We start from the raw sequence: 27313 nt of genomic DNA on the forward strand, positions 1-27313 counted from the left end.
ATAAACAACACACTCCACGCATATATATACACGTATATAAGTATATACATATCTACAAGCTCGTTGCATTTTTGAGCTATGCCTGGGCGGGCTGGGGGAGGGGGAATACATTGGAGTCTGGGCACAGTCTGTGCCTGTGGGGCATGCACAAGCCGTAGTCGTTTTTGATATGGTAATGTGGCAATGGCAATGCGTGTATGGAATGTGCCATTATTAGATTTCGGGCTTAGTGTGGCCCCAGTCCTTTCACAAGAAGGGTTAACACAACCAGAAGAAGTAGAAGAAGAACCAGAAGAAGAGTTGTGTCGCCCAACAGCTGCTGCCTCGAGAGTGCTATAAAGTAGAAATACTAATTAAGTTGTGTATTATGCATGTGCAGCAAGACGAAGGAGCCAGCTAGCAGGTCGCAGCGCGAGAGGCAGGGCGGCATGTGGTCGTGCCAAGTGTGTGTGTGTGTGTGTGTGTGTGTGTGTGTGTGTGTTGGTGTGTGTAGTTATTTAAAAGGGCCGCTGCTTGTGGCTGGCAGTGCTCAAGTTGAGTGAGCATTTGACATCGTTTAGTTCAAGCGCGTCGAGTGTATTGGAAACAATGCAGTGCGTTGGCAGCAAAGTGCTCGAGGCCCGAGCGAGAGAGGGAGACGAATGAGAGAGAGAGAGACAGAGGACACAGGCTGGAGTGTAGGACCTGGCTGGGATATAAACCACAGCGCAGACTGATTTAAAAGATAGCAAGCTATTAGACTGAGCCAAGGAACTGTGAAACTAAGTGCTAGGTAGTTGTCAGAGGGCGACAAATCGAAAGGACTCACTAATGAGCTACAGGTAAGGCACACGGCAGCAGGCTAGACTTATAATATGAAATGGAAGGAAGACAGGAACTAAGTAGAGCTTGCTAAGGACATTGATGTCTAGATCAACAGACTAACCAGCTCTCCATTGAGGTCGCCGAAGATTGCTCGCCAAGCAATGAGAACCTTCGGCAGATATTTTGTGGACTAGAAAAGCCAAGCAATGAGTGTATTATGCCAAGGCACAAGAGGGACAGCAACAACTAAAATTCACCTTGGAACCTATCACTTTGGCTTTATAGAGTTCAGAATGTACCGAATGTTTCCAGCGCAATATACAAAAAATTAAAACTTTAAACACAAACGTCGAAAGAAGTCAATTTAGACTATCAGCCTTTAGTTTAATTAACCTCATTTAAATGAAAGGAATTTGAAATAGGCAAAAAGCTTCAGAAACCAAAAATATACTAAAATAATAATAGTAAACCTATATAAAATATAAATAGATGAAAACATAGACAAGGTAAAATATCAAAAATATTTGCTTAAAAGTGGAGAACAGCACAAGACGAGACTTCACGAGGGTTGTTCTTATTTGATGTAACAGAAATTGGAGCAAGAAATTAATTAAAAAAGGTAAAGCTCAGGCGAGTTTGAATTTGATTTATTAAAAACATAATTCACTGAAAGTGTTCTCTCAGGAATTTGACGAAGCAGCTTTCCAAAGGGGAAAACTTTTAATGAATATCGTTTTCGGTAAATAAACAAATTAAAGGCGAAGCTGGCGACGACTCAACGACTAGCAGATACCTTTTAAAGTTTAATAATAAGAAAACATCTTGCGAAATTTGACAGATTCCTTTGAACAGCTGCCGCTCGCTGGACTCACCTCGCCTTGCCGTGCGCCTTGAACTGCGCCACCTCGGCATAACGCCGGCCCAGCGGCGCCTCCTGTGGACTGAGCAGGGCATCACAGTGTGCGGATACACTGTTGGTCCTTTGGTCCACCGGCAGGCCAATGCCCTTGAGCAGCTGTGCAGCAGTTGGCAGATCGTTGAGACACTTGAGTTGCTCCTCATCCGAGCGATTGGCAAAATTCTGTAGCTGCTCACGCAGCGAATAGTCCACCGAGCTGCAGCAGGATGTCGACTCCGATGTGCTGGAGCAGCTGGGCGAGTGCATAACAGCCAGATCTTCGCCAGCATTGCCATTCTGTAGATCCTGATAGGCGGCATGTGCATCCTCAGAGCTGCTGGAGCTGCTGCTGCTGCTGCTGGAGCTGGCGCTCGACTGATTGCTCTGGCTGGTGTTGGTCGAGACGCAGCTATCCATGCTGGCTATCGAATTGCGATTGCCGTTCTCCGGCTCCGTCTTCGTCTCCTTCTGCTGCTGCTCCTGCTGCTGCTGCTGCTGCTGTGACACGGCGGTGTCCAGCATGTCGTCCACCTGCTGTGGCACTATAATTAACGAGGTGCGCTTACGCAGCGTCTCGTCCTTGGCATTCATGTTCTGTTTGAGCGTCTTGTCCGACTTGGTGTACACAATGACCTCCACTTTGGAGGTGTCCTCCATGGCAATGCTGGTCATAGCTGTGCTCGTTAGCTCCTGCGACATGCTGTAAAGTTATCATGATTGGTATGCGGGACAATATTTTTATGATGCTACCAAAAAGAAGACCAACAACAACAGCAACACTTGCTTGCCACTTGCAACTCAATTGACGGAACTGACGCGCAACACTCAGCACTCGCGACATGTGTCAATCAGTTTTATTGAATTCGATATTTAATACTCGCACCAATGTGTCGGTATCATTTGTCCCACTCCCAGCATTTACGCCCCCCCACCGCCCCCTGCGGTCGTTTGGAATCGGTTGGGATCCGAGTGTGTGTGGGCTGTGTGCCGGGCTTAGGTATCGCATATCGCATATCCGACCACTCGCAGCACTCAAAGCATGCATTTTAATTTAACGAGCATGTTGAGGCTTTCAAAATGTTATTACTAATAAAAACGGCAAGCCGAAACAATGTTGGGCCGGGGCTCTGTCGCACCGTATTATGTGACGCACCATGCAACACGCTTTTATAGATTCCCAGCCCGGTGCGGCAACACCTGCCAACTGCCCGCCCCAAGTCGAACGCCTGTCAAGCACTCGTCCATCGGGCGGTTGGATTTAAGGTGGTTTCCAACTGGCAATCCGCCTCCCGCCCCTCTCTCACTGTGTTGGCATTGGTTGGGCTTAACAACTTTGTCAGGCAGTTTGCCAGGCACTTAAGTTCATTGCAAAGAGCTTACATTTTATTAAACCCAACTCTTGTGTATATCACATTAGAAACTCAGATCTTTTTAACTTTAACGCAAATACATATATTTGTTTTCTCATAAAATCATATCAATGAAAGGCTTTGATTCGCATTTCCCACTAACGAACGTTGCATTTTTACAAAAATGTTTAGTTCGTTAAGCAAACAAATTCCACGAATTTTCCACGCTTGCGTGTGGAATTTCTTGGGAAGTGTTTTGCAAACTTTTAAAGTGAGCTTCGGTGCTTGCCAAATTTTGTTCTCTTTTGAAGCTAACAAGCACTTTAGCATGTTCATGTCAAAATTTAACAGCCAGTACATTTAAATGCTAAACTTTGACAAGTTGAAGGCAATGTGACAAATAAATCGTTTTAGATAAAGCTTTACAAGAAACTTCTTACTTTTATAATATAATATCCCAAAAGTCTGAAACTCAGATTGTAATGCTTGAAGGGCATTTAAAATTCGTTGTGTGGCATTATAATATGATTGTTTTTCATATTTTATGTTCGGCTTTACGAACTTTTAACAATAATTTTGCTTGTGCGTGTGTGTGTGATGTGTGTGAGGTATCCATTTCATTTTCTTGAAAATTTATACAAAAATATATGAAAAAATGTTTCATTTTTATTTATTTACGTTTTTGTTGCCTCTTCTTCTTTTTTTTTTTTATGGGCATGGACATCATTTGAATCACCCAAAAGGAAGTCCACTCGCTCGAGTTAGGCATGTGTCAGCACTCAGAGTTTGCCCTACTTATAATACCACAAACACACACGCACACACACTCGCACACACACACTCGCGCACAACAACAATTTCTAGTGATAAGCAATTATAAACATTTGCTACTGTTTTTTTTTTTTTTTTTTTGTTCCATCTCTCATCTCTGCTTCTTGCCATGTTTTGACATCAAAAGAAATTGAATAGAAACCCCAGCAAAAAGAAAAAAATAAATAAAATATGATGGAGCGCTGGGTCGAGTCGCGTCATCTCTAAGGCCAAGACCGAAGTGGGTTTCATTTTGCGTCGTTATGCTTCACTGAATTTTTAATTTATTTATACGACACACACACACACACACACACACACACACACACATATGTTTCGTCACGAGCTGTCCAAATGTCGCTCGTAGATTTTTTTGCGGTCTTGCTTCCGCTTATCGTTAAGGCCCATTCATAAGCAATAAATCGAAATGCATACTCGTAATTGTGAATAAATGCGAATAGCATTCGAATAATATTCACTGGCAAAACGAGTTCGTTTCCTACAATACAAAGTTCTTATTGCAATACGAATTGTGTCACAGTTTTTCGATTAGAAACGTCGAATTTTAATCAAATCGTTAAACGGTTCAGAGAAGGATTAAAATGCATATATGTATGATAATAATTGGCTATAAAAGGGCACAATAATTTCCATCTTGTGCTTTTTGCATTTCGATTTTCGTTTGAATCCAATATTATTATGAGAAACATAACTATGTTATCATGAAATTCCATGTTTTCCTTGATAAGGAATTTTTGCAGCTGCTTTGCCCATATCATGATTCACCATCTTTTTTGCATGACCAAGAAATAATATCAATTACTTTCTATGTTTTTCTATGCTAGGGCTGAAAATATGTATATTCTATGTATTTCCTGGCTCCATAATTTATATGTTCTAAGACTCTCCATATTTTATATTTGCCTGCCCAAGAAACTATTGAAGTTTACTATCTACTATGTTCTAATTGAAAAAAGTCTATGTTTTTTCTGGTTCTATGTTTTATATGTTCCTAGATGTGCCATATTTTATATTTACTTTCAATGGTTTTCCCGGCTCTATGTTATCTAGGCCTTAAGATTTTCATTTTCTATAAAACGATTGATTTCTATGTTATTCTATGTTATACTTGCAAATAGTCTATGTTTTTTCTGGTTCTATGTTTTATATGTTCCAAGATGTAAATCAACTGCATTCTATGTTTAATTCGCTCAGAGAGATTTCGTGCATATACTCTAAATGTAGGCCAGTGCATTCTGTGATTTTCTTTGTCTATGTTTTAAGGTCAGCTACTCTTGAGACATTCTGTGCAAACATATTTAGCGACGTTCTATGTTTTTGCTTGTAGTTTTCTATATTTATTTATTCTATGTTTTCTATGTTTCTATGTTTTAACGATACTTTTTGCTTATTATAAAGTGTTTTCTGTTTCTAGAGATTTGCGTCTTTTCACAATGAATTGTGTTCTATGTTTTTGCGTTGTTTCATTCGTGGTTGTTGCCTTTGCGCTGCTTATTTGACATTTCACAGGCATTATTCATTTTAAGGTCAGTTCTCGATTTTGTGATTCAATCGGCTAAATGCATGCGATGTTTCGGTTCTTCCCACACGCCCACAAGCCCTCTTCCCCACTCCCTAACCCACACCCACTCTCTTCCCGCACGTGCTCAGTTTTCATTCCTTATCATTTTGCAGTTTCGTAACTTTCACGACTTTTCAGTGTGTTTGCTTTTGTTGTTGTTGTTGTTGTTGTTCTTTGTCGTGCACTGGCAATTTATCAGTTGCCTGTTACGGGTTCGCAGAGTCGCAGCAGGGTGGGGTCGGGGCTGTTGTGGGCGGGTAGGGAGGTGGTGGTAAATTGAGACGCGACATGAAAACATCGCGAGCATTTCGCAATTAATGTCGCATTTTTGTTGTAACTCGAATCGTAACCACAACAACAACAACAACAACAACGGGAATAAAAACAACGAATGCCAATTACAACAATTCCAAATCTAATTACAATTGCAATTTGTAATCAAATGCAATGTTCGTGCCCCGATATATGCAGTATACATAACACATACTACTTATGTATATTATCGTGTGTGTGTGTGTGTATCTATGCGGAGGTGTGTTTTAGACATTTCATTCGAATCGATTTCGAAATATTCATTCGCATTCACAACATGATTCATTTCACCGCTCGCTCTGTACGATTCGATTCGTGGAACAGAATTCCGCATAAATATTATTTTCATTTTCTGTTCTCTCTTTTTTTTTTCAGCCCAGTTGGCAGTTCGGCATCAAACATCGCCTAGCTCTTCTTCCAATAACTGCACGCCGTGACAGCTTGTAATACCCTGTAAGCCAAAGTGAGGCGGCAAATGGGTAGCATAAAGTTTGGACAAAGCATGCAACAGGCAGAAAAACAATAAATTATCGATACTTCGTATATGTTATAACATGTATACCTTATACGATATAATACGATACACAATATACGATATACGATATATCCAAGTCTGAACACTAGCTATATAATATATATATGTTATGTAGGTGCTTACGAGGGACTTGCCCTATTATGCCCATTGCCATTAACTCTGATACTATTGAGCGTGTGCGTATATATACAATGCCCACTGTCTGGCATTGCCAATATCCACCAGCTGGACATTCCCCCTAGCTGTCCCGGAATGCTATCCAAGGGTATTTGCCAGTCGAGCAGTGTCAACTCAATTGTTAAACTGGCAGCCGTGCGTAGACATACGGCACTCACTGTATATCGCTCATACGCACTGTAAGAACATAGTATATAAATAAAAGTCCAAAGAGTTGAGATTTCTGTTTGCCGGCACGCCTGATTATTATGCAAAGTGTGAAACGCAATTGTCAACCAAACTTGGGCTAGTTGAGCACAATTTCTACAATCGACTAGGACTACAGTTGACTCTGAGGGGGGGTGCAACAAGAGTACGAGGGGCGGGGGAGGTGCAAATCGCGTATACGCATTTCATTTGGGAACAGTTTGCATTTCGCTTATGATACCCATTTTAGGGGCAGCAGCTCAGCAGTAGTTGCCCCAAGTTGTTGTTGTTGTTGTTGTTGTTGGATAGTGTTCGATTTCAAGGCCAAGTGGGCAGCAGTGGGTGAGACTGCGGTCGGTGTTTGCATATTTGGATTGTTAAATGAGAATGCCGACAATTGCCGCACACTTATGGCAGCATAGTCAGAGTGAGACCCAATTGGGGAGCCTAATGGGCGCCATAAATTGGCTCAATTAACCGATCCGTTGTGAATAATTATTGTTTGATATTTAACTTTTTATTGAGCATGCCCTGTAGGCAACTGGCAGAAGTGGGCCAATATCTAGCACAAGTCTACAGACATTCTTGATCTGCATTGAACATAAGGCCTATTGAAAATGGGTTACAGGGGGATTATGTATGTATATATATATATATATATATATTCTTGAGCAGCATCAATAGCCGAGTCGATAGAAAAATATCCCTATTTATAAACGTATCTATAAGGGACTTGAAAGGTTCTCCCAGCGAGGTTAGAGTTTGTTTTATCGATAACAGATAATCGATAATCTGCCTCGTTGATGGCAGATGGGTTTCGATTCTTCCAACCATATTGAATGGGTGACAATTTTGGGTAGATGGCAAAATATAGCCCTCAATTTCAATATGAAAATATCTATAGCTCGCAATATTTTCAGTAGAACGGGCAGTTATCGAAAGAGAGGGTATAAAACAAGTAACTGAGCGCATGTAAGGGAAAGGGCAGGTGGACAAAAAGGGTCCCCAAGGCGTACAGTAAGAAAGAAGCTTAACGAACGAACCATTTGTATACCCTTGTAGAGGGTATTATAATTTTGTCATGAAGCATGTAACGCATAGAAGGAGGGCAGACGGTCGGTCTCCTTCCATCTGTGTCTTCTGTCCGACCAAGTATTGTGATATAGACAACAATTGTGGTATATGGTATTTTGTATAATTAACAACAAGTTGAAAGGTTAAACCCTTTAGTTACAGGGTATCTGGCAGTCACAATGCATCTGCATCTTAAGTTTGAGCATGAAGTTGGCTGCACATAAGTGATTCGTTCTATGCGAAGAGACAAACATAAGTATATTCAAATGGCTGCTGTTCATGAATGCATTTATTCATTGGATTGTGAATCATGAGCTCTTTGAGTGCTGACTTTTGTACACTTTAAGGCTGATCTGTGAGTGCATTCGGCGCAGCTGTGATGAATCGAAGCACTCGCAATCGCATTTACACATCTATGAATGTGATTCATATGCGTATGAATGATTAATGAATGATTATCGCTTCAATTTACACAAATGTATGCACATATTCACAAGGCACGCACACTCACACACACAGATATATACACTGGGGGATATTCCCCATTGACTGTTTGCCCCTCGCCCCTCCCCCCCCCTTCCCCTCTTCGCCAACCGTGGAGCTTAAGCGCCGCATAAGTGGAATGCAATAAACTTTCTAGTTTCGCTTAGTCGAAAGAGCCAAAGTTATGCGCTCGAAGCTTGTAATAAAAAATATTTTCACATTTTCCATTTTTCGTTTTCCATTTTCACATTTTCTTTTCTTATTTTTACTTTTTGCTGTTTTTTAAATGGTAAATGGGGTGTATTGGTTTTGGGTTTTCTTTTCGAGACTATTGAAGCTAGAGCTTTAGAAGTTTTAGAGTCACAGCATGTCAGTCACAGTTTGAGACTCTCTTTAAAAATGTCACAAATTAGACTATCCAAATTGGATTAGTTGGATTATTTTATGACTCAATCTAAAGTACTTGGGATTTAAGTCCAAATGTAAACAGTTTCAGAGCCACAGGGTCGCAGTTTGAGACCCACATGTACAGTTACAGTTTTAGAGTCACTAAATAGAGTTTCATTGTTTCTTTTATGAACGCAGTCCAAAAAAGATGAGTTCACGTCTAATTAGTTGAATTTCGAGTCTGAATGGGCACAGTTTTAGACTCTATGTAACTGTCACTGGTTGGAAATAGTTGTGGAGTTACAGGGTTACAGTTAGAGCTATAGTTAGAGACTTACATAAATAGTTACATGTTGTTGCTGTTGATTTGAAGACTCAGTCCAAAGTAGTAGAGCTTTGAGTCTAAATGGACCCAGTTTTAGAGTCACGGCGTTTCACAGTTTGAGACTCACAGTGCTAGAATCACTAAATTTCATTTGTTTAATCAATAATTAAATCCTTTTCAGAATAAGCCCAAGGTAGCCAAGGCGCCTCCATTCTCATCAAATGGAAACAGTTTTAGAGTCACAGACTTAAAGTGACAGTTTGAGACTCACATTGATTAAGTCACCAAATTAAGATACTTAAATTGCTGATGATGCGCCTTAAAACTTAACTGTTGAGTCTCGACTTCAAATGGGGCACCGTTTTAGAGTCACAGAGCTATCGACACAGTTTTAGAGTCGCCGAGAGATTGAATTACTGACGACTCCCCTGTAACATGAAGAAGGAATTTTAGCCCATGCTCGGATAACAGAGTATCGCACAGTCGGGCACACCTCAAGGTTAAGCTATTATTTCTTTGTAAAACATTTTTTTTAAAGCATTTTAAAAATCATTTTCATTCTCTTTAGGGGTAGCACACTGTATGGCTTATGCTGTGCCGTTATGTATTTAGTAATTTTTCAATTCTCTCATGTGCGTCCCCCTTTAGGGTATTAGGGGGTCAGGGGCATGTGGCAAGGTGGCAAGGTGGATAGCTTGGGGAGCTGGCAGTGTGTCCCTTTTGGTGGTTGCTGCTTGTTACAACAAATTATTGGCGTTGCGCGTGGCACGTGCGCGACGCCTCACCCCGGCGTGGCAGCCACCCACACGGGGCTCTACTGTAATTGATTTCGTATTGTTGTTGCTGTGCAATGAATGCGATTGCTGCGTGCCACGCTTAACGTTTCGACTTTTTGCTCTTTGGCATTTGTAGTTGGCCGGCGCAAAGGGGGCGCGACAAGGCATCCCAAGGTGTGGCCGCGGCATATTTGCAGATCCATCCGGCCAAGCTGGCCGCCTGGTGACAACATTAGCAAATTGATTTCGACAGACTCTGAATGCCCATTCAGGCTGTGCTGCTTGTTGTTGTTGTTGTTGCTGTTGTTGTTGCTGTTGTTGTTGGCATTGAGGCAGCATCGCCGTGCCGCGCCAGCCTAACATCCCGCATCTATGCGACGACTTCTACTATATAACTCAAGGCCTGCGCTCTATGGCACGCCCACGCCCACATTAAAATGCCAGACGGCGCGGCGTTCAACAACTGCGACAACAACAACAACAACAACAACAACAACAACAACTGCGACATCGGCGATAAGCAAAGTTATCTAAATAAATATATGGCCTGCGACATGCGTTCATAAATTGTGTAAATGTAAATCGGATTTTTGTATTTTATTATTTGGGCATTTCTTTTTTTTTTCTGTTTTTATTGTTATGCTTTTTGTAGAATTTTGATTTTAGTTTTTTATGAATTTTTAATTTGTCCGCGTTCGCCGGCGGCGACTGCAATTCATATGATTTGTGAACTGAGCGCTCGCCGAGATACATTTGGGCGTGTAGCTATAAGATACTTTTTTTTTCATGGTTTTCTAAACCGTATAATGTTTGTATGTATATAGCGCAGAAGTGGCCCAGTGGGCGGCAGGGTGCGTGTGTGTGTGTGTGTGTGTGTGTGTGTGACTAATTGTGTTGCCTCATGGCGCGGCGCGCTGCTGTTGCTTACACAATTCTATGTATCTAACAGATACATTTTGGCCATTTCGCCGATTGGTGAAAGGCGCTGCCAGAAAATGCTGCTGCAGCAACAACTAATCAGAGGCGTTGAAATATTTATGATAAAACTCGGCTACAAAATGCAGGCACATGTCGTTGTTGTTGTTGTTGTTGTTGTTGCAACAAAGCGTTGCATACAATACAAAAAAAAAACTGCAACAAAAACAAAATATGAAAGTGCAGCAACAACAAATCAAAAGCGCAACTGAACAAAAAAACAAAAAAAAAAAATAATAATAATAACAACAAAAAACCTGCTGAACAACTTTTACGTGGAACGCATTGTGGATGCCATTTTGACAGCGACAGACAAACGGTACCCACCCAAAGCACAACAACAACAGCAACAACAACAACAACATTAAACTGCAGCAGCCCATTGCAAAAGCTGCGACGTCAGCTGCGACTGCGACTGCGACTGCCAGACAAGCCTGTGTGTGGGAAAGAGAGCGAGCAGCGAAGAGAGCAGTTTCTCATTCATTTGCAGCGGTCAATTAATAGACCAATAAGACTTGTAAGCAGAAGAAGAAGAAGCAGCACAGCAAAGCTGACGTCATTAAGTCGAGCCCAAAGCACAACGCACAATGTCGAGAGGAGCGGGAGCGGGAGCGGGCCAGGGGAAGGGGAATGTTGTGTGAATTTCGAGCTAAGATCTCAATATGGCAACTAGTTCTAATTAGAGCCGAAGCCGTGGCGCAAAGACAAGACAAGGGGGACGCAAAGAAGAAGAAGAAGAAGAAGTAGAAGAAGTAGAAGTAATGGACATATAGCAAAAACTAATGAAAAATAGAAGCAGGCAAAAGTGGGAGCAGCGGCAACGGTTTAATTTTTGCTGTTAATCATTTCAAAGATATCAATCAGCAGCGCGCCGCAGAGTTGCCAGAGTTGCCAGATCTTTAACAGCGTTTAACATTTCTCTGTTAATCTGATGCATGGGCTGTCCGATCGCTAGAACTAAGCCGAGCATTATTTATGATCCAAGGCAACAAATAACAAAATTGACACTTTCGCGCCATTCGATTTGCATACGAATTCCATTAAACGGGCAAACACAAATGAAATGCCGCATAATATTTTATCGAAGTGACAAATTAACATAAAAAGTCGCTGCGATTGAGATTTGTTTGGTTGTACACTACAATCAAGTCGCTGGGCGGGTATATTAGTTGCCACACAACTGTACAGCATACACTATCCAAATGCTATGCCAAGACCCTACACAATAACATATATAATATATATATATATATACACATATATATGTACATGATCTGTTCTGTTTTGTTGTATTTTTTTTTCTCTCTTTTTATAACTTTCCAATAACTATTGCAAGAGCAGGGCATTTGAAAGTCGACTAACTCTTGCCAAACTATTTTTCACTGGGTCAAGTTGCAGTACCGTTAAGAATACACCCCGTCCCCCTCCCCCTGCCCACCTCACTCGCCCGTGCACGCTATCTATAGCGCATTAATTAAGCACTCTACCTTGTGGAATGGTATTTAAATGCTTTCAATTTGCCGTCCCAACAACAACAACAACAACAACAACAACGAAAATAAAAGAAAATATGATAATAACAATAAAGATTTGTTGTAGACATTTTGTAGCTCGCGTGCGCTATGAAAACTTTTCATTTCGATCGGTGGTTGGCAACGTTTACCGAAAATATTTTTATAACAATAATTTTAAGTGTTTTTACAGAGTTTACAGCAAGAAAAACAAAAATAAATAAATAAATAAAACTGTTTGTGTTTTTATGTTTGTTGTTATTTTTACGCCTTGGACTTGTTGAATCATCGACAACAGAGCATAAAAAGCAATTTGAAAGAAATATGATGCACACACACGCACACACAGGCATACACACGCACGCACACATTACACATGGACCCACACATGGATAGAATCCACACAAACAACAACAACAACAACAGCTGCTGCTTCTTCTTAATGCTGCGGCCAGGCAATGTTGCAATAATTATCAAGACCCAGCTATAGCACCCCCCCCCCCGCGCCCCCCCCACCGTTTCTCGCCCACCCGTCGCTCGCTCACTGTTTCGTGCTCTGTCTCTTCCTCTTCCCCTTCTTTTGTTGCCAACGCAAACTGTAAAAGTTCAACTCAAATATCTGAGAATGACGTTGACGTCGACGCTGACGTCGACGCCGATGCCGACGCCGACGTCACAAGTTATTCATTTGCAATGCCAATGCTGCGTGTGGAATGTGCGAGAGCGCTCACTCACTCACTCACTCACTCACTCACTCTCTCTCTCTCTCTCTCGCTCTATATCTGTTGCTCTCACGCGCTCGCTCTCTTGTTGGCACGTTCAGGCGCTTGCCTCTTTGCATTTCAAAAAAAGGGTGTCGTTGGGTCAGCTGCCCCCCCCCCCCCCCCCCCCCCCCATGTGGCGGCTGCAACAGTTGCAGCGATCAGCTGCTGATCAGTGGTTAACACCGTTAATTGTGCAGTTCAGCAGATCAATGTTAAAGCAGCAGCAGCAGTCGTAGCTGGGGCATATTTGAGCATGAAATGAAAATCGGCTGTAATCAACGCATGTTGCATGTTGCATGTTTTGACTGTGCGTTAACACGAATTGCTATTTCAAATAGTTTTCGATAACAATTTACCTGAGCTGTGCAACATTAATTCGATAACTCACGAATTTAGTTCTCGGAATATCTTTAAGCTTCCACAAACAAAATGTGCTTTTTTTTTTTTTGATTCTCAGTAAATTACATACTGCTGCAATTGGAACAATTTCCTGGAAGCGGAACCATTCAACATCGCTAAGAGCAGCTTTATTAACTTCGTCACCCACACACACACACGCACACACACACACACAGGCACACCTAGCAGAGCTGAGCTGGCAACCTGCATTGCCTGCAGAATGGAATCCACATAGCATCCACACGTTACACAGGCGCTCAAGCTCAAGCCCAGGGCCAGTTACAGTTAAAGCTTTAGTTAGTGTACCAGCTAGAGGGGGGTGGGGGAGGAAGGCGCGGGATTAGCTGGTTGGGGGCCTGCCCATGCTCGTATCTGATTACAGTTTGAATGCTTGCAATGAACCAGAAAATTTGCTCTGTGCCCCGTTTCGTTCGTGCTGCGGCCGCTGTCCAGACCAGGTGCAGATGCTTTGTGGGGACAATGGACAATGGACAGCGGCACGGTACGAAACAGGTGCTCAGCCACTGGAGTTTTGGCTGCAGCTCACACCCGCTCACCCGGCTTCCTTGTGCCCACTGTCTCGCGCTCTGTCTTTGTCTTTGTCATCCACTTGGCTTTGTCTGCAGCAGCAAAAAAAAAAAAAAAGTGCAAGACCTGGCAAAGATTTGCGATAGCCAACAACAACAACAACAACAACAGGAACAACAACGAGAGCAGCCGATGAAAACGTGACTGGCAACAAGTAAAAGCCGAGGCCAGGCCAGGCCCGGTCCGGCTGGGCATCAGCTCCTGATGGCTGAAGTGCGGCAACAGCGCCGCAAAGCGAAAACTACGACAATTACAGTTATTTTATGAGTTTGCAGAGCATAACCAATGCAGTCGACGTTGACGTCGACGTCGACGTCGACAGCGGCCACTTCATTTTGCAAAGAGAGCGGAAATTTAATGAGCAACACCCCCGTGCCGCCGCTGTGGCTGCAACTGTGGCATGTACCATATATTGCAATTGCAACAAAACTGCGTTCCATCAAAATTTCTCTTTAGGCACACGCCACGCCCCCCTCGCCCCTCGTTGCACCCCAAACTCAACGGAGCCTTAATGATGCATTTAGCTGATTATGAGGCGCAAGCCTCGAGTTGCTGTTGTTGCGGCTGCAATTTGCAAATGCCAAACTAGAGCAGCGCAACTTGCAACTGGCAACTTGCAACTGGCAACTTTTGTGGTCATTTAGAGCGCAGCATTGGATTTGTGGGCGTGGTTAATGTTGAAGGCGTGCTCCTGAGCCTTCAAAGCAATTCCAATTGAAAACCCAGCGTCAATTCTTTAAGCGTTCATTTTACAATTCAGTTGGTTGACAAAGTTTTAACGAGTTTAACGCTGTTTTACAACACTGGCAAAAGGATTAAAAGCATTTTATGTGCAGCTGCAACTCCATGAAAATAATTTATAATGCTTTGAGGCGCAGAGCAACGTCTACGCATAGTTCGAGCGTATAGATAGTTTAAGGATTGCAATGGCTTTAATAGGCCTTCAAGCGATGTTTTACAACACTTATTTACGATCATTTAAGAAGTTGCCACATTCATTAATCTGTTATCAAAGAGAGACGAACATAAATTGTCTAAAAGGAAATACTTGATATTACTTAAAATTCGTATGATAACGAACTTTACAACACTGACCTCGCACTTGATTATCATTGACAGAAAGTTTGAAGCAACAATTTACAACAACATTTCATAACTGATTATCATTGAGAGTTAGTTAATTAAGCTCCAGTTATATCGGGTTTCAAGGATTAAAAGTAGAAGGCGCTTTACAACACTGACTTATAAATGATTATTGTGAAAAGTTAGTCTTAACAGTTCCTGTCAAATCAGCTGGCACACGGCAGAGGCTCACAACATTGTTTTAAATGTTTTAGGGCTAAAGCTAACGCTATTTAAAAGCATTTATTTCACAGCTTTGCATCGCAAATCACTTTGCAACACTGTCCTAATGGCTGACTGAAATTGAGTGCTCGTAAACGTTTGGTGAGCGGAAGGTTGCAGGCTTAACTTGCCTTCTAATAGAGCATATTCAGACATTAAGCACACACACACACACACACACACACACACACACACACACACACACACACACACAAACACACTCAATACAGTAAAAAACAAACAACTCCTTGGCCCATGTCGATTGACTTGGCGCGCACGCGACTTTCACATGAAATTGTGTGGCCAAAACCAACTGTTGCCAGGTTACTTGCCACACCGTGTGGCAGGCCGGAGCGCCAACATGCAGCAAATCAATCGCTGTAATGACCCAAATGGGACTTTCGTTTGTTTCGCATCGCGGCATAATTCATGATGCCGCGCGAATCGAGTCGATTTGATTTGATGCCCGCTGAAGTGTGGCAACAATGCGTGTGGCTGCCACAATTGCTGCTGCTGCTGCTGCTGCTGCTGCTGTTGCTGCTGCTGCCCCATATGCGCAATGTTGCCACCATTTGTGGCAATTTCTTTTGCTCTTTTGTTTGTTGTTTATTGTATGGCCAAAAGGTTAACACAATATCCGCCCACCCCTCGCCCCCTCTTGCCACAGCGCCCGCCTGCGTTTCCTTTTACGCCAGCTTGCCTCGCCCTGCCACCGTGCCGCATGCCTCGTTTCGTTGCTGTTCGTTTAATTTTATTGCCTAATTTTCAACTTTGATTGCGGGCACAGCCCGCAGCTGCCACGCCCATCGCCCCCGCATGCCACCGCGTGCATCACTTTCACGCTCGTTGACATTTCTGTTTTGTTTTTCTTTTTAGTTTTCTTTCACGTTTCCCCGCACTGTTGCCTTTTCAATTTGACTGGCAGCCCGCGACTCAATCAATTTTTATATTTATTTCCCATTTTTATGTGGCCGTTGCGGCTGTTAATCGAGCTGCCACGCCCACACGCCCCATTCCTGAATGTCAGGCAAAAAGAAAAAAAAAATAAAATTAGTGTTTAGCAATTTGTAAAATTACACAGCACTTAACATTTGCAAATGTACAGATTAGCAAGATATTTCGAAATAAGAAACTAAATAAAAATAAAAACAAAAGAATTTGAGCATATTTTCTAATATGAAGTCCAAGTATGGATCCATTTGCACTTTCAAGTACAGTGCGCGCTCGAGTATGGGAACCTGCATGGCATAGCCCAACACTTATTCAGCAATTGCTCAACACTGCGCCCACTTGTAAGGTTATGGCTTGGCCACATTCCGCACTCCTTTCAATCTGTCGCCAAACATGAACTCTGCTCGTGGAAACTGTGACGGCCCACTCGATAGGCGGCGTCCCGCACACCTGGCCACACCACAGTAAAAGCCATTAGCTGGGCCACGAGAGAGAACTGAAGAGATCGCTCGCAATGGCTAAACCAGTCGGTTATATATGTATATACCTATATATAGACACCTGTTCGCGTGGGCGCAGCCATTCGCTGTCAGGGCCACAAACTGGAGTCGAGCAGCAGCAGCAGCAGCAGCAGCAGCAGCAGCATCTGCGAGCGATGCAGGTGCATTGTTGTTGCTGCTGTTGCATTTGTTGTTGTTCCTTTGAGAGCAGAGTAGCCGACTGGAAGATACTCTGCACACAGATTCGAACTGCCGTGCGTAGATGTTCAAGTTTAGACAACATTTCTTCTACTCCTTTTTCTTTTAATTTTTCTTCTCCTTCTCATTATTTTCTTCTCCTTCTTATCTCCTACTTCTTCTTCTTCTTTTTTTTGCTCCTTCTATTTTCTTCTCCATCTTCATCTCCTGTTTCTTTTCCTTTTCTCTTCCAACTTCTTCTCCTTCTTCCGCTCCTTCTTCTTCTTCTTCTGCTCCTTCATCTCCATTTATTCTTCTTTTTCTTCTTCTCCAGCTTCTTCTCATTTTTTCTTCTCTTTCTTTTTCATCCTCTCCTTCTTCTTCTCTTTCTTCTTCTTCTCCTTATCCTCTTCTTCTTCTCCTTCTTCATTTCCTTCTTGTCCCTCTTCTTCTCCTATTTTTTTGCTTTTTTTTCTTCTCTTCTCTCCAAGAGCTGCTCTCTGGCATGCCCTGCCAGAAGTAGAGAGCATCTAGATCAGGGCAGGCCTTACTTGGGAATCGCCAAGGACAATCGAACGTCTCAGTCGTAGAACTTTCCGCACACATTTCTTATGGGAACGAACTCCCTCTAAATTTGTTCTATAATCAATCTCATTCACATCATATTAAAGTGTATCTAAAGCTCGCAAAGTGAGCTTGCGGATCAAGAATATATAGCTCTGCTCTGCATATGCACGAAACATGGATACCCCTTTTAGCCAGCATCAATGGCATACAATAAATAAATAAATAAATTTAAAAAAAAAAGACAATGCTGCCTCGTTGTGATAAATCTTTTGTCGACTGCGACGCGACTTCAGCTGCGACTGCGACTGCGACTGCGACTGCGACTGTGGCGCCCCCGCCAAAGATTGTGAGTCGTATCTGCGTATCTTATAGATACGCACGCACGCATGCACGTCTACGATATGTGCTTGCCATGAACTATCATTAGCATCGCAACAAGAGGTTTGCTTTGTTTCCCAATGTACCCCTACAGCCCCCCCCCCCCCCTCCGACCCACCACACTCCACTGCTGTCGCTTGTAGGCGGCGTCTTCCACTTGGCTTCTTGGCTTGATTAAATGTTGCCAACGACGACGACGACGACGACGAACTTGAAGCTCAATCAGTTTCTGTCTGCAAGTTCAAATATGAAAAAGAACGTCGCGTCGCGTCGCATCGCATCGCATCGCCCTGCCCCCCAGCTTGCCCCTAGGCCCGTGGCAACCACAATTGCTCTGCCGCATCATCATCATCGTCGTCGTCGTCGTCGTCAAAGTCTCAAGATTTTTAAACAAAACGAACAAAAAATAAAAGCGAAATTCGCGGCCGGAAGTGCTGCCAAAAATTGAGAAGCTGTCGCACAGCTTCAGCTCATTCGTAGCTGCTGCGAGCGTTGCCACCTCGTCGTAAATTGCCCCAAAGGTCTGCTGGAGTTGCCACACGTGATATATGTGTATGCCACAAGACTGTGCCACCATTTGAATTTGCATTCCTTTGTTTAGCGAGAGATCTTGGCTCGTCTTGTCCCGCATTTACTATTTACTTTATGTGATCCGTGCCTTATCAAGATCGGACTGTTATATTATATATATAGCACGATTGGAACAATCGATCAAGCATAGGGTATTTAGTATTCGGCGTGCCGCAATATATCCACACTTTCGAGTTCAATTGATTTGTATTTATTTTCAATGCTTGTAGAAACGTTTGTTGCAACAATTTCGTTGCCGCAATGTTGCAACCAAATCAATGGCTCAATAAATATCACATGTTACACGTATTTTAAGCTCGAATCGAAACAGCCCCCTAAACCCCCCCCCCCCCTTGTCCCCTTGTCCCCTATCGCCCTATCGCCCCATTCAAGCAATTACCCCTCGGATGATAAACGACGCAATTGACATCGTGTTGAGCCACAAAAAGTTTTGTAATCGGCGACGCGCCACCAAATCGTTTACCAAATAGGTTCGAGTGGGTTTCGTGCAGAGAAAAAGGAAGGGAGGGAGAGAGAGGGGGGGGGGGGGGTTTATTGATAAGACAGGTGCTGCGAAGCGCTGGGAAATAACGAAAACGAAAGTCAACGTTGCCTGCGGCTGATAAAACTTTTAACAGGCGGCACAAAGAGTTGGCCAGGGCATGCAAACGGTGGAGGTGAGGCCAGTGACGGGAGCAGGAGGAGGGAGGAGGGTTGGGGGGGGGGGGGGGTCAACTATTTGGATTGCATTTGCTGGCAATTTGTTGTTGCCTCCAGTCTAGTTGCTGCTGCTGCGTGTTGTTTGTTGTTTACATTTTGCGCTCGCGGCGACCGATTTCATTTGACTTTTGCTTGCGTTGCTTGCCGCAACAACCCCCCCCCCCTCCCCTCCCCTCCCCTGCCCCGGCACCCACCACTCAAGCGACTGTCCGCTGTTTGCTCAGCGATTTGTGTAGATACAATTCGGTACATCGCACAGATAAACAGGCACTCTTCGGTCTACGGACAAACAAATTACAAACAAATTGTCATTGTCGATTGGCTGGGCCCCTCCCACCTTTCTCCGCCACCCCCCCCTCCCCCCCTTCGACCACTACCACTATGCAGGAAAACTTTCGAGTCGCTTCGCTTGGCTTCTCTGCTCGGCGCTTATCACTGAAGACTTGGGCAACATTCATTGGCAGGTGGCAAGCATGGGTCACTGGCCAAATGGACGTCGCCACAAAGGCTACACTGAGAGAAAAACGTAGGCGCTTTGGCAATATGCTGGTCTCTTCTCGATTTTGAGAAGCTTTTCATTCAGCTATCCAAAAATCGATTTGAATAATTGTTCGAAGAAAACATTTTTAAACATTTGCAAGTTTTGGCTTGAGAAAGAAGTTTTCCTAAAACTAGATTTTCATTCACATTTCAAGTTTTAAGTTTCATCAAACTCTTGGTTGATTTTCGCTCAGTGTAGTCGCGAGTTCGGAGTTCTGAGTTATCGACAATGCAAAGGTGCTGATAAGGAAGACGACACTGCGTGTGTGCTAGTGTGTGTGTGTGTGTGTGTGTGTGTGTGTGTGTGTGTGTGTGTGTTTGGGTGTGTGTTTGGGTGTGTGTGTGTGTGTGTGTGTTTGGGTGTGCAGCACAGGTCGACCCCAGCTGCGACTGTCTAGACCAGAGTTCAGTTCAGTTGTGGGCGAGATTCTGTACCTAAGCTGGGCTATTGCCGTCAAACTAGTCACCGTGGCACTTGCAACGCCGTGTGTTGCATGCAACAAAAAAAAAAAAAATGCCATGCATAAGACTTGCAGTCGAATAGCGAATGGCTTAAGCTAATTTGCATAACACAGCAAAAGCTGTCCACAGTTCTCTCTAAATTTTCTAGATATTCTTCAAATTGAAAAAACAAATTGAAGTTTCATTTCTGCAACAAAAAGAAATGTATTTCAGCTTAAAAGTAAGTTCCGGCAGAGCCTAGAAAATGCGTATACTTCAAGCCTAACCTGTTCCTAATTAAAAGCAACTTCAAACCGCCCATTTTCCACGCAGTGCGGTGGATTTAGCCTAAATGAGCTTTCCCATGAGCTTTCCCATGAGCTTTCACAAGGTTTTACAAATATGAAGTGCATTTCGGACGCATTGCAATTGTGCATAGGATAAAATATTTTTGAGGCAAGCGTTTTCCACCCTGTTTTTCACGCTGGCAGGTGGAAATGTTTCTGAATCCCGTCAATGCGTGTAATTGCACTTCGGCTACGTGTCGAACCTGTCTAATTACGCACTTAAATGGAGAATTCAATTGACTGACAATAATAATAATTACACCCGCTTGACTCTCGTTTGATTTCACTTTTCATTGTGAATTTACAATTCACAAAAAAACGAATTCTATTGTTTTCGGCGCAGTTTGCAAGAAATTGTTGTTGGATTTTGTTCTTTGTCTTTTTGTTTTTTTTTTTTTGGTAGCATCAAATTTTCCACTTGGTAAGCTTTTTTTATTTTCATTTTTTTGTACTTACGTGAGTAGGAAAAAAAACGTTTCTTTTCGTTTTTTTTTTTTTTTGTTCTTTCTTTATTGCAGAGCTCGGCAAATTCTCTGTCTCTCTCTCTCTCTCTCTGTCTCTGCTAATTATTTTTTTTTGTTGAATATAATTTATTTGTGGGACAGTTCGTTGACGTTTTGTGCGAATTATTTAAATTGCAGCTTGCTGCACAAATTTGCAATGTTGCAGTTGCATTTTCATAGCGCTGTCGTTTTAAATATGCAAATTCGTTTTTAAAACAAATATTATTTAAATTCAAACTCGTTTCGTTTATTGTTGTTGCTGTTGTTGTTTTTTGGGCACTGGCACGCTCTCAATCATTCGAACACTCGTTCAGGCATTCATTCATTCATTTAACAACTCGCTCAAGCTGTTGTCATGACAGCTGCCCCACACCTCCCCCCCCCCCCCCCTCTGCCACATACTCATCATCCACAACGTATTCGTGTAAATAACATGAAATTCACCCGAGCGCACAATGCAAAACAAATTGAAAAACTTAAAAAAAAAAACAAGTGGAGTAAAAAAGAATATTAATAATAGCAGCACATTTTTTAAATTTGTGCCTTCTTATTTTCCTTATACCCTGTATTTTGTGAGGCCATAGGCCATGCCCGGCTGACAGTATGCCGAGTGTCATTTGGAATCCTAAATAAATAATGATATTTCCCAAACGAAAATTTGTACCAGCGACTTTTAAGAGCACTCTTGCCAAGTCTAAAGATCTGGCCGGATAAGTCAAGTTTCAGAATTCGAGTTGAGACATTTTTGCGAAAGGCAAGAACTAGGCATTCGCACAATCAAGTTCCGTTTACAGGGCAGCGCCTAGTCGTGCACATGCAAGTGCATGCTGGCTTATCTTGCGGTATTTTATGCGCGTTTTGCTTGCGACTTTTGCAGCGCCTTTTGTTTTTTTTTATTTATTTTTTTTGCATTGGCACCGAAAGCAAGCGAAGCGCAGTCGCCGTTGCCGTCGACGTCGGCGTCGCAGTCAGCAGCGCCACTAACTGCATTTGCTTATGACTTTGGTTTGTTCTCTTCATTTTACAGTTAATAAACGTTAACCGCAAGTGGCCCGATGGGGCGCTGCTGGCCCCCTTTAACGGTGCCTTTCAACTCAGTTGCAAGTGTCGAGTGCCCCCCCTTTTTTCTAACCCCCCTACTGTCGCATGTGTTGTAAAATTGATTCGCTAATGATTTTAGATGACATTAATAACGCGCCGAAAGTGTTGGAAAATGTAGAACAAACTCAACACATGTATTCAGATCGTTTCCTTAGCCAACACACACACACACACGCATAGAGGGGCGTGTATTGGGCATTTAGTTTATTTTTAGAAAGTTAATCACATTTGCCGAACACTTCGCCGTCCCATGGGACAGTTTCTGGGCATTTGGTAAGATCTTGAGTGCGTGGCACGCACTTTAGAAACAACTTTCAGGTAGTTTACCTAATAGAATCATTAACAAATTTAGATAATTGTCTGTTCTAACACACACACACACACACACACACACACACACACACACGCATCGCACACTTCCGGCACAGCTTTTTCTTTAGGGGCGTGTCTCTGGGCTGTGCTAAAAAGTCTTTGAAATCAAAAAGAATATAAAGAAGAAAAAAAACACACCTGAACACAATTCTTTTGTTATCTTTTCTACCTGATTGAGTTATTAAACTAAATAAGTTATCTATTGGCGTGTTTATTCGGCAAAATTGTGCGAAATTGGAATTGTTTAAATACTTGAATCGGCATATAAATAACTATATGTATTTATTGGACACTCTTTAGAGAATTTTAAATAAATTCATTTATTTAGAAATTGTTATGCTGTTCCAGAAATTGTTCAGCTCGAAAGTTCTAGTTCTAGAGCTTTGACTAATCTTTGAGTTAATATTTTTGTATATCACAAATTATGAAATAAATAAATTATATGAAAACATAAATGCCAAAAGCGTTTTTCGAGTATCCCACGATCTTTCCAGCTGCTGGAATCTTGGCCAAGTTATCTCATCCAGTTCTAAAGTTCTCAAGTTATCCACGACGAAATTCATTTGGCCCACGTTTTGTCTACAAATTAAGTTTATTAATTGTACATTAAAGAAAGGGTATTCAGCGCAGAATTTTCAGCTGTGGCCAAACTGAGCATCTGCTCTGCGATATTGTTAACAGCAAGTCTCTAAAACTGAGTCAGAGAGGCGCGGGGAGATACCACGAAGCGGCTTGGCGCAAACGAGTTAAATAACGTGACTCACAATGTTGGCATTGTCAGTAGAGTACACTCCCCCTCCCCCGCCTCTATATGCCTTGTCAAGCCTGCTGCTGATCCGCTTCACTGCGCGCTGCACACACAAACATTTAAACTAGGCGCGCTTCAAAGCACCAAAAAATAAACGAAAATTTGCAAGTTGGGAATTTTAATCAAATTCAAAGACATGAACTTTTTTTTCTTTTTTTTGGTGCAATCAATTTTTTGCATTTATTGCAAGTAAAACAAAACGCAAGAGAAACAAAAATACACACACACACACGCACGCACACAAAACACAAACAAAACAAATTTCGGGCAGCGACGGCGGCAGCGCTGCCAGCGGCATAGCGCAAAGCGCAAAACGCAAAAACGCGCTGCGGCCAGCAACAACAACAGCAACAACAAAAACAACAACAACGCACACGCTGCGTTCCCTTCTTATTTTGGGCCTCTTTGATAATTCGAGTTAATTGGTGTTTTATAATATTATATAACATTTGATTGTTGTCATCTAATTATGAAACTGCCAAAAACATACAAAAATATAAAACACAAATTAAAACAAACTGAACAGCAAGAAAAATATGTAATATGTGTTAAGCACAAGCTATTAAAACAGTTTTGCTCAACGTAACAAATCGTATTTGGGTTTTGTTTTTGTGTTTGTTTTGTATTTTATTTTATATTATTTTTAATTTTTGTTTGCTTTGCACACAAACGTTAGTTTTGATCGGAATCGCCAACACACGCACGCACACAAACAACTGCAACAACAAGAATAACAACAACAACAAAAAACAAAAAATAAACCAACCGCACGATGCGCTTACAAAAATTCGTCCGTCGCCTGTGGAACGTAAAACACAACTGAGCTAACCGAAGCCGGCTGTGGCCGGCCGATAGCAGAAACAGCGACAGCGACAGCGGCAGCGACTGCAGCAGAGGCAGAGGCAGAGACAGCGCCAACGAAGCTCGTGCTCGTGCGCTCATATTCGTGCGCTCTTCTGCGCTGCCACCCGCTCACCTTAGTGCCCAATGCACACTGGGCTGCTCGCAGCCATGTATTTGTTGTATTTTGAAGCCTTTGACGTTCACATGCATATATGCGCGCAAATGTTTATATGAAAATTTAGCAAAAATCCAATAAGAAAATGTACATTTGATTAATCATATTTGCTTCTCTTTAAAAAAAGGTTGGAAATATCAACAACAACAACTACAACCACTTATTAGACACTATAATCAGTTGCGATCAAACGACTCCGGGGACAGTGTGCACTGGGACGCGCTTGTTGTTGGTGCTTCTTTTGATGCTGTGTGAGTGTGAACGAGTGTGCGTGTGTGTGGAACGAGTTGGCCGTTGGCGTTCATCGCAATCGCTGTTGCTGCGTTGGCAGCGGCTGCGCTGCCCACATTGGAGTTAAAGTTGCTGCTGCTACCGCTGCCGCTGCTGTTGTTGTCTCTGCTGCTGCTGCTGCTGCTGCTGCATGTGAGCAAATTGCGCAAATCGCACGCGTTTTTTTCAATAGCTGCAGATCGCTGCGCGTTGATTGCGTATGCGTGCCATATGCGTAAGGGTATGCGTAAGCAATTGCAGCCGCAAAAACAATTTGCCACGCATTGCAGTAGCAGGTCGTGCGATCAAAATCAACAAAAAACAAAGGCAACTAATAATAACACAAAACAACAAACAAAGCGTCCGCATTGTTTTTGGTCAACCGCATTGCAGACGCGCATAAAACGCGTGCGTTTTACAACACATGCGAGCAAAAAAAAAAAAAAAACAAAACTACTAAAAGACCAACTGCACTGGGCGCAAGTGAAGCTCCACAGCCTAAAACAGACGGCCGCATCGTTGCGGCCCGTTGCCCCCGTAAGCGTCCTACACTCAAGTGCACATAAACATATCTACACGCACATATACAATGTGCATATGTATGTGTGTATGTGCATGCATAAAGAAGTTTAAGTATGTGCTCATTTAAGTGTTACACTGTCAAGCAAGATATTGTTAATACACAGGCCAAGCCGCGAACAAGCAAGTTAACTCTTTGATTGCAAATAATTATTTATACCCAAAGTATTCTTAAATAGATAAAGAAAAGAAAAGTGTAGAAATCATTTTAAGAAATAATGTTATTTAGCATTGAAATCGCTTTGATTATGTTGCGTGTTGAGCTGTGTAAAACGCGCCCAATTCTGCTGACGTCGCTGCTGTTGGCCAAAAAGCTTAGCGAAGCGTGCGAAGCAGAAGCAGCAGCAGCAGCAGCAGCAGCATTTACAGACGCAGCAGCGAGAGAGCAGCAGCGCTTAAGAGAGTGGGAGCCAATGAAGATCGTTGCTTGGCGCTGAAGGCGGCTGCCAAGGAAGTGAAGCATGTGTATGCGAGAGAGCAGACGTGCTTATGTATGTGTGTTCGTATTTAGCATTGTCTTGGCAACTTGAACGTGGGAGAGCCCTTCGTCAAGCTGCTTTACAGTTTTGTTCTTGTTGCGCCCTTTGTTCTTGCCGTTGTTATTGTTGCTGTTATTGTTGCTGTTGTTGTTGCGGTGGCCTCGACCGATCAAGCGAGCAAGCGATCGACCAGCTGTTGCTTTGTTTTGACTAGAGCAGCAGTGTTGGAAAGATACACAGAGAGAGGGAGAGACAGAGTGAGAGAGAGAGAGGGAGAGCGCGCGCAGGAGTTACCGTATTTAGCTGGCAAATATAACAAATTGTCCGCAAGAGTGCGGGCGCAAGCGAATGTTAGGTAGCTTACAAATAAATCAAAATTAATGCCACACAATTATTAATTAAAATAATTAATGTGCCAGCATCGGGAGCTGGCGCTTAGAAAGCTTTTGGCGAGATGCCAATTATAATTCACAATTCTTGGCCATTTGGCAATGGCAGCCAGTGCGAGGGATTTCGCCTTTAATTACATATGCAAAGCCCGCAGCCGATAAGCAGCACACACACACACAGAGTAGGGGGGGAGGGGGGAGGAGGTTGGGCAGCATAAAGCGACAACATGTGTTCACAATTGCATGTGTTGTCCCTGTTTCACTCTCTCTCTCTCTCTCGCTCTCTCGCTCATTGTGCATACATGTACACAAATTGAAAAACTATTGACAAGCCCAGCCACCAGCTCGCCCCCCCCCCCCCCCTCCCCCCGCTCTCACCATCTGCCCAGCTGACGACGGGTCCTGCGGCATTATCACATGCGATAAATATTTATATGGAAATGTAATGACTACCTCCCCCCCCACCCCTTCTCTCTCTCTCTCTCTCTCTCTCTCTCTCTCTCTCTCTCTTGCACTAGAGTCGCTTCGTTTTGTCTCGAACGTCGCGCAATTAATGTCACCTTTGTCACCTTTGGGCCTTATTAATGTCCTTGGGCCTTATGCCGTCTGGTCGTGCTGGCCGGGCCGGACTGGCCGGGGCGTTGGGGTGGTTGGCCCATTAATGTCGACCCCATCGCTCCGGTAAAAACAATTAATTTGCCCATAATGCAATTTATATCGGTTTCGGTTTCGGTCTCGGTCTCGGGTTGGAGGCTTTGGCCCATAGTCCTTCTGGTCCATTGGCTAACGCATATCCTGTGAACAGACTCCGGCTCCCGTCTCCTGCTCCGACACCGATTGCTTGCTCGGTTGGCCACATAATGTGCATATTTCTGGTTGCTGCTGCTGCGTTGCTTTTTAAGGCCAAATGATTAATTATTAAAACGGCAACAATTCGCAATAAACAATAAGCACAGCCACAGGGACCGCAAAGTATTTAAATGGCCCCAGCCAAAGAGACGACTCTTAAAGTCGCCCGGAATCCTTGATAGATTGCTTACTTATAGACGGACAAAGGATTCACGATTCCTGGCCACTTGCAGCTACCCCTCGCCGCCCAGACAGTGCCCCCCCCCCCCCCTCCCAGTTCCTCTGTTCCATAAGCCAAAATAACACTATTTAATTCTCATTCCTGTTTGAGTTCATAACTATTTAAACAAAAAAAAAAAACAGATTTGTATTTTCATTTGTTGCACTTCAAATCACAGATTTTGTTGAGTTTCCTTTGCGACACGCTGTTCTGCATGCACTAGAACCGTTTGGGAATTTTAGTCAAAAGCTTTTT

The 27313-nt window shown here is 43.0% G+C and overlaps 1 protein-coding gene across 7 annotated transcripts in view; it reads right to left on the reverse strand.

The window, feature by feature from the left end:
* spri (Src homology 2 domain-containing protein sprint) overlaps window positions 1–27313 on the reverse strand; it is a 115361-nt gene that overhangs the window by 36518 nt on the left and 51530 nt on the right. Inside the window, exons 1-3 of one of the 7 annotated variants that reach the window (XM_070211387.1) lie at window positions 24037–24067; window positions 20927–21155; window positions 1677–2402 (exon numbers count right to left, since the gene is read on the reverse strand). The exons of 2 other annotated variants lie outside the window; for them this stretch is intronic. In XM_070211387.1, coding sequence (XP_070067488.1) covers window positions 1677–2401 — 725 coding nt within the window. In that variant the 5' untranslated portion in view covers window position 2402; window positions 20927–21155; window positions 24037–24067. Of the gene's footprint in view, window positions 1–1676; window positions 2403–20926; window positions 21156–24020; window positions 24212–27313 lie in introns of those variants that run through there. 4 more of the 7 variants (XM_032440378.2, XM_002059593.4, XM_032440376.2 and 1 more) reach the window with 4 other exon arrangements.

This window comes from Drosophila virilis, chromosome X (assembly GCF_030788295.1).
Source record: "Drosophila virilis strain 15010-1051.87 chromosome X, Dvir_AGI_RSII-ME, whole genome shotgun sequence".
NCBI classification, from domain to species: Eukaryota; Metazoa; Arthropoda; class Insecta; order Diptera; family Drosophilidae; genus Drosophila; species Drosophila virilis.